Genomic DNA, 8,586 nt, shown 5'->3' with positions numbered 1-8,586 from the left:
GTTTGTTGGCCCTCACTGCTTGATGCAGATGGTATCTGACCATACTCGCTTGTCGGCGCACTGTATTGGCTGCTCGTGTAGTCATTCGTCGTAAAGGCCATCTTCTTGAACTTCTTCATGTCCTCGTTGTACTGCCCAGAATCATAGTCAGAACTGCTGTATGATCCGAAAAAGCGGCTATGACCAGGCCGAACACCTTCGTTAAGATCCTCCAAAGAGACGTCACCTTCCAAGGCCCGAACAACCTGGCAATCATATCAGGTATGAGCAACCGCATAATTCTCACTTGTAGCCACAATACTAAGGGCTGAAAGCATTATTGTGCTATAAGCAGATTACAGCTCTATTAACATCTAAAATGCCCAAAGTAGATGTCGAATTGATTTTCATAAACGATAAGCATCTATGGGCAGTTTGTAGAGCTTTAAGGCATACTGAAATACAAGTTACCTGTGCATCTATGGGCAGTTTGTAGAGCTTTAAGGCATACTGAAATACAAGTTACCTGACTCATTCGAGGGCGACGACGTGCTGAATGGCGTACACATGCAGCAGCACATGCTATCATTCTGGCAATCTCATTAGGATTGAAATCCTTTCCCAGACGAGCATCCACTAACTCATCATAGTTACCATCCTCAAGTGCTCGCATCAGTAAAGGTCTTGCCTATAGATGGTCAAATATGTTACTCCATCGACAACATAAATTCAATAAAAGAAACGATTCTAACAGAAGGCTTACAGATAATGAAGTATATAAATTGACTACAAAGAAATGACACACAGACAATAGCTTTGTCAAAAAAATGTTCAATGATCATATAGTTTCTTAGAACTTATTAACATACAATGATCAAAACAAGCAAAGCAATTTGCTTCTACAAGACCATGATAAGTCTTCTGTAGATGATCATTGTCTGTGTGTCATTTCTTTGTAGTCAATTTATATAATCTTCCATTTAAAAAAACAAATCATGAAAATGATCATGTACCCAAAATGTCCCTTGCCTGACGTACATAAGAAACTACCAAACTTTCCTGACTTATCTAGTCGAAGTATCATGGGTAACACCAAACTTAAGTAGGCTATTAAAATACTTACCCAATCAACCAAGCTGTCATCCATATATGTTTGGGTTGAATCAACAGGCCGGCGCCCAGTTATCAGCTCAAGAAGCATCACTCCAAAGGAAAAGACATCTGATTTCTCAGTTAGCTTTCCAGAAGACGCATACTCTGGTGCTAGATACCTAATACCATAAAAAAGGTCTCAGGAAACTGTAACTGCAACTACAGCATAGCAAATTGAATGATGATTCAGTTTCTATCTAAAATACTGAAACAATATAAATGACACAAAAACTAGGGGTTTTCCCGTAAAGAAATTTAAACATATCAACCTAATCTTAACAGAGTGAATGGTGTCCATGTGCTCTGGAAAATTGTAACAATGGAGTTGTACACATATGCAGCATGTCTACTTTGACATATAACAACAGATTTAAATGGCTCGGTAACAATTTAACTTCTACACATACCCAAAAGTGCCCATTACTCTTGTTGACACATGTGTGTTGTTATCAGAGGTGAACTTTGCCAGACCAAAATCCGCAACCTGTAGAGAGGATTACAATTAGCTCTGATTATGCACAAACAAAACGAGTAAGACACTGAAATTGGATAAACTCAAAGTTGTTGTCTACACAGCTACATCAATAAACACCTTAAGATGGCATTTCAAATTTCAACAACAAATACACAAAGATAATTGCACCACATGTTTACTCCCAAAGCATGTAAATTATTTATGTCAGAACTCTAATGAAGATGGTAATGTTAAATTAAATAAATGGTTAAACAAATGTTGTTAACAGACACAATAGAAAGGAAGCAGAAATGGAGAAGCATAACCTACCTTAGCTTCGAATTTAAAATCAAGAAGAATGTTTGATGACTTTATATCACGATGTATGATCTTCGGGTGGCCTGTCAATTATGAAAACAAACATTATTTTAAGGACCTGTTTTTGGTTACACTCCTATCTTCTATGCACAAAAAAAAGGTACGCATGGTGGTAAACTCACAATCTTCGTGAATGTATGCCAAACCCTTAGCAGCACCAAGGGCAATCCTTAGTCTTATGGGCCACTCCAACGTTGGACGGCCTTTTCCTGTGGAAGGTGAAAGCAGTCTTAACAATCAGCAACAAAACTTAGGGCATATAACACATCATATAGTGACTAACTTGTAGCATACAAGCCTCAAATTAAAAGTAAAAATAAAATAAAAAATGAAGGAGATACAAAACTTCATCCGTGAACTTCACTATGATAGGGCATATTACTGTCTGTTGCCATTTCAACCAAGTAAAACACAAAGTAACTAGCGAAATGGACAAAGGGCTTTTGATTCTACTTGGTTCTTTCCCACAAATGCAGAGTTTCTAATGACAATTTTACAAGTTAGTAGTTACTATGGTAAAAGGGAACAAGCTAGAAAATTAAATCATACAGTTTCAGTTGTTATCTAGTTTTAACATTAAAGTCGAGACTTTTCTTTGTGAAATGTGAATAGAGGTGTTTCTAAAGTTGTTGTTTTATGGGATGTGGGATAGATGTATTTATACACCCAGCTATTATCTAAAGTCTCATGGATAAACCATGCCTACAGAAGATAGATCAATGAGGCAATAAGGCATACCATGTAAGTGGAATTCCAATGTGTTATTGGTAACAAACTCATATACAAGCAACCTCTTCCCCCCAGAGATGCAGTAACCAACCAGAGACACAAGATGCTTGTGATGAACACGGCTGATAATCTCAACCTCCGCCTGGAACTCACGCTCTCCCTGGCCACTCCCAAGTTTCAATTGCTTCACAGCAATCTCTTTGCCATTAGGCAGCACTCCTTTGTGAACATATCCAAAACCACCTTGTCCGAGGAGATTAGCATCAGAGAACCCATCGGTTGCCCTCACCAGCTCATCATAAGTGAATGTGCTCTTAGAGTTCGTGAAGCCAAGGGCGGTCCCAGGGGATGGTGGAGGCAGGATCTCACCACCTGAGTAATTAGAACCTGACCCACCGCTGTTGTTTATCATAGGGGGTGGAGGCGGCGGTGGTGCCTGTGGAGGACGATTGGCATATGCTGGAGGAGGTGATGGGTGCATCTTAACCACATGATCAGGTGGAGGAGGAGGAGCATTATTCTGCCAATTCTGGTATGTTGCTCCATAATGATCCTCTGCAGTAAGACAGAACATTGTTAGGATTAGAGAAAGTGTTTCCGTTTTGCAAGTTGGAAGAATTAAGCTCAGCATAAGATACCGAGATGCAACATATGCAATTGCTTTTCTGTTCCAAACAAAAGAAATGATGAACAGAAAAAATTATGACACCTAACACAGACAACAGGCATGATGCCATCATGCAATCATTTACGTAACACTGCCGATAGCCTAGCACATACAGATAATTTGAATGTAACAAAAACACGGATTTTCCTAGATGAGCCGTGACAATTGAGAGGTACTACTAGTAAAATTCAGGTGCGGCACTAGCTAAATTGAAATTTTCCCAAGTGCTTACACGTCAACGACACGGCACATGCAGCTAAACACACCTAACCCGTGCCTAAGCATAACAAGTGCGAATTGCAGCCAAATTTGCCAAGAATAGGAGGATTCCAACCGACAGCACCGTGACTGGCTGCTTGCACACGATACCCGCACACCAGATCTAGATCTAGACAGCGACAGCTAGTATTCGGAGGTGCAAACCTTTGTACTGCGGAGGAGGAGGCGGCGGGTAACCATAGTGCGGGGGTGGAGGCTGGCGGCGGCGCTTCTTCCGGAGGCAGCAGAGGCACACGAAGGTAGCGAGCAGCAGCAGCACGAAGCCACCCACGGCTACGCCGACGACCACCGACGTGGACACCCCGGAGCCACCGCCACCGCCACCGCCACCGGAGGAATGAGGCGGCGATTTGGGCGACGGGTTGTTGTGGCCTGGCGTGGAAGGCGATCTTCCCCCGCCAGCGGGCGAGGGCGGGGACCTCCCTTCTGGCGAGGGCGGAGAGGGCGTGTCCGAGGGCGGGGAAGGGGTGGCAGGGGGTGACGGAGATGGTGCCGATGGGGTGGCCGGTGTGGAGGACGGCGCGGGAGGGGAGGCCGCGGGCGCTGCCGGCGGCGGGACGGAGACCGGGGGCGGGTTGGCGGGGGCCGGCGGCGAGGGGGAGGGGATCGCCGGGGGAGGTGCCGACGGGGTGGCCGGGGGAGGCGCGGTGGCGTTAGCCGGCGGCGCCGGGGGCGTAGTCGGCGCCGGCGCGGCGGTCGGCGACGACATCTGCCGCGCGGAAGGCGCCCGGCTCCGGGGGCGGAGCTGGAGCTAGGGTTACTCCCGCTTTGCTTAGCGCCTAAGAATGGTGGGAGACGACGCTCCCTTTGCGCCTTTGAGGTGGTGAGATCGGAGAAGAAAAGGGTAGTCAGTAGTAGTAGTAGTAGTGCGCAGTGGAGCGGGGGAGTTAAAAGGAGGAGGAGGGAATTGGAACCTGGAAGGGGAGGGAAGAGATGGCTCGCTCGGAAAGGCCGCGGTGACAGCGGGGCGTGGTCGGCCCCGCCTTAGGTGCGTGCCGGTGGGGCCACCGGATGCGCGGCGGGAATTGTGTTGCTTAACTGACATGTGGAGCGGGCCGGTGCGGGTCAGGTTGTCAGTGGCCCTGGCGATGCCTGCCGGTGGTTGCGTTGGGGTTTTGCCTACTCTATCTGTATGTATGCCGCGTCGCTTTTGAGTTTGACCTCGCCGGTTACACGTCTTTTCCCGTAAGCCCTGCGAGACTGGTTTCACGTTACCGCGGCTTATACTACATGCGGACCCCGCACATCAGAGTAATATCTGCAAGCCAAATACGCTGACGCCAATAGAATGGAGATACTGTTTTTTTTTCCTTTCGTTGACTGCAACGCGGTGCCGTCGGGTTGTGAATTATGAGTCGCAGTTGGAGAAAACGATAAGAAGGATCGCCGGGCCGAGGTACATCAAAACGCTTCCAAATGTTTGGGCCACAGGGTTTGAAGTTTTTTCCCTTTCAACGTCATGCATCAAATGTCATCCATGGTCTTATCGTTGTTCAAATTTTCACAAATGAAAGAAGAGGATTTGCGGTCGTCAGGACCTCCGCCGCATAGGCATCCGACAATTGGGACACACATAGTACACCCACTCCCCGTTCCTCTTCAACCGACACTCTGTTCTCGGTTATGTTAGGTATCATTCCACTTTAATTTATTTTTTGTTTTATCATCTACCTACTCGTGGAAGAATAGAGATTAACTTTGGGATGCTGATACGTCTCAAAAATTATCTACAAACTTTTATTGTTTCATGTTATTATAATATCATTTTTAAAATACTTTTGATAGTAATTTATATTATTTTTGTGGACTAAACTAGTGTCCAGAGTCAGTTGTTGTTTTCTGCATGTTTTTGGTTTTACAGAAAATACATATTTACGGAGCTCAAAATAACTAGGATTTTTTTTGAAATTTTTTCGGGCAAAGAAGAATCTAGAAAGCACCGAAATATGCAGGGGCACCTAGGCCCCCAGACGGCCAGGCGACGCGGCCAGGAGGTGGCCCGCGTGGGCCAGCCGTCTGGAGCCCCTAGGCACCGCCTTTCGCCCATTCTTTTCTATGAAATTTTTTTCGAAACTTGACAGTAGGGGGGAAACCCCTACTGTTTTTCATATATCTATATAAATGGGGTGTTTACATAGACATGTCAGCCAGTCAAGTTACAAGGTGCACCTTGCACCTAATGTGCAGCTAGGAAGCTTTTAGACAATGTAAGTTTTGGCTATACAATAGAGTCACAAAAAGTGACAAAGGCAGCTCTACATGCTGCTTTAACTCTATGTTGGAGAAGTTGGAGGTCCTCTTTAAATCGTGTCAGCCAGGTCTCCACAGCAGGAGCCACCCCTCTGAAATGTTTGTTATTTTGCTCTTTCCAAATGCTCCAAGCCGAGGTAAGGAATGTTTCAAAGAAGAAAGGGTTCGGCCAAGAGTCTCTTGTAGTTTGTAGAAGATCGAGGCGGCTGTCAAAAGGTGCCCAAACAATGTGTAGTTTAGCCCGGCAGCTTTGACTAAAGGGGCAAGTGAAGATCATATGGTCGACGGTCTACTCAACGTGTTGCCCACATAGGATGCAGTCAAAATTTTCACCAATGTTATAATGCCTCCTTTTGAGCATATTGCGTGTGTTGAGTCTGTCAAGGAAGAGTAACCAGCCGAACACTTTGATTTTCATAGTACATCGCGATTTCCACAGATGTTGGAATGCAGGGTGTGCCTCCCCGTCCCTAAAGTAGTTGTTGTAATAGTCCTTTGGCCGGTAGTACGCCGATCCCCAAGAGTAATGCCATACATCATGCAACGAGGTCGAGGGGGATATCCAATGTGGAGGGGAGTGTACATCTTGGATTTCTTCAAGCGCTTGCGGTGAGACAGGTAGGTGAAAGGTTTCATGCAGATCTGTACTGTTCATTGCCTCGGCCACAGAAAGGTCTTCATGAATGGCAAATGAAAATGCACGAGGGTGAGATGTTTGGAGGATTTCCTCCTTCCAAAGATCCTTCCAAAAGAGCATCGTTTTGCCGTCAACCACCTGAACACACGTGATTCCGCGGAAAATGGGTGTGAGTTTTAAGACGTCCTTCCACCAGAACAAGCCAACTGTGTCCACCGCATGAGGTATTTTGTCCACGTAATGGTTGTCCCAGATGAGATTCACCCAAGGAATATCCTCTTTGTTAAAGAATTTGTGCAGGAATTTTAGCAACAGGGCCTCATTATGAATCTTTAAGTTAATCACTCCAAGCCCTCCCTTTTTCTTGGGTTGGCAGACCAAATCCCATGCGGCCAGAGAATTGCATTTGTCACCTTGCTCTGTTTTCTTAGTCCAAAGGCATCTACGTCTAATTTTGTCAAGGATCTCAATAAGTTTAGGAGGAAACTTAAGCGTGCACATGGCAAACACAAGGAGCAACGTGACCGATGCATTTAGACAAGAAAGTTTGCCTCCATACGACATCATTGCAATTGTGGACGTGAGTTGTCTCTCTAATCTGCAGACCAGAGGCATGAGCTCTTGTACGGAGGGTTTTGTCGTGCCTAGTGGGAGGCCAAGGTAGGTGAAGGGCATAGATCCAATTGCACATCCGAAAACTCTGGCCAGATTGTTCGTAGCTTCCAAGTCCAGGTTGATAGGTATTAAAGTGGATTTGTGGAAGTTGATCTTAAGCCCAATAGAAGAGGCATAATCAGAAAGGATATGCTTGATCAATGTGGCTTGATGAATGCATGCAGGGAGGACTATGAGTGTATCGTCCGCATATTGAAGGGCAGCGTAATCGGTTTGTCCTCTACAAGGGAAGGGGAGATGGATTCTGCCTTGTCTGAACATCTCATTAACTGCAGCCTGGAGTAACTCAGCCGCGAGGACAAAGATGAGTGGGGATAGCGGGTCGCCTTGCCGAACCCCACACTTACAGAGGAATTGACGGCCCGGTACTCCATTGAGAAGAACTGAAGATCGACCAGAAGAGAAAAGGCAGTTGATCCATGCAATCCAGCGATCGTTAAACCCCATATGCCGCATTATAGTGATCATGGGCTCGTGAGCAATCGTGTCAAACGCTTTAGCGAAGTCTAGTTTAAGCAGAACAATCTCCTTTCCTGAAGTGTGAAATTGATGAATATACTGATAGGCCCACACTAGACAATCTTGTATGGTCCGCCCTTTGAGAAATCCGTATTGATTACGGTGAACCAGTTGAAGGATAACACGTTGGAGGCGGTTAGCTAGCAACTTCGTGATCAACTTTAGGCAACAATTAAGAAGAGTAATCGGTATGTAATCATTGACTGACTCAGGTGAGTTGACCTTAGGGATTAGTGTAATGAAACCATCGTTGATGCTAGTGATATCGAGAGTGCCTGCATAGAATTGGGAGCAAAGCGCATAGAAGTCATGTTTGATAATGGGCCAGCAAGCTTTAAGAAAAGCTCCACTAAATCCATCAGGTCCAGGGGCGCGATCAGGAGGCATTTCTTTTACAATTCCATCAATTTCTTCCTTAGTGAACGGATCAGTAAGATGATCAAGATTACATGCACGCGGAATGATTGCTAGTAGGTCAAATTTCATATCACATGAGGCCGTAGTACTTAACCTAGTTTTATAGGTGGAGTGAAGGAGGGCTTCTTTTCCAGGGTGTTCCTCAATCAAACTACCATCTTCAGTTCTGAATGAAGCAATGTTATTCTTACGAAACCTTTCAGTGGCAATGGCCTGGAAAAATTTGGTATTCTCATCCCCAAACTTGATCCAACGGATGGTGCAATGTTTTTTCCAATATAGCTTCTGATATTTTAGCAACTTGAGCAGATGAGCTTTGAGGATGTTTCTGAAATTAGATTCAGGTATTGTGAGGCATCTCTTGTTTTCTAACTCATCTAAATCAGCCAGGACCTCATTGCAGTTACTGATCGCAATGGATAGTTTTGAGATGTGTTTACTCCAAACTTT

General features: G+C 45.2%; 1 protein-coding gene across 1 annotated transcript; it reads right to left on the bottom strand.

The window, feature by feature from the left end:
- Nucleotides 1–2: 2 nt before the first annotated feature.
- On the bottom strand, nucleotides 3–4,516 carry LOC119352438 (proline-rich receptor-like protein kinase PERK1; the record flags this gene model as incomplete). The annotated part of the gene is made up of 8 exons (XM_037619073.1): nucleotides 3,783–4,516; nucleotides 2,702–3,247; nucleotides 2,086–2,172; nucleotides 1,916–1,986; nucleotides 1,539–1,615; nucleotides 1,103–1,250; nucleotides 506–667; nucleotides 3–245 (listed from the first exon to the last, which is right to left on the bottom strand). Coding segments are annotated over exons 1-8 (1,899 nt in total), but the record flags the coding sequence as incomplete, so codon positions are not given.
- Between the last annotated feature and the right edge of the window lie 4,070 nt (nucleotides 4,517–8,586).

This window comes from Triticum dicoccoides, chromosome 1A, assembly GCF_002162155.2.
Source record: "Triticum dicoccoides isolate Atlit2015 ecotype Zavitan chromosome 1A, WEW_v2.0, whole genome shotgun sequence".
NCBI classification, from domain to species: domain Eukaryota; kingdom Viridiplantae; phylum Streptophyta; class Magnoliopsida; order Poales; family Poaceae; genus Triticum; species Triticum dicoccoides.
The sequence above is the reverse complement of the archived record's forward strand: the minus strand, read 5'-3'. Positions and strand labels throughout refer to the sequence as shown.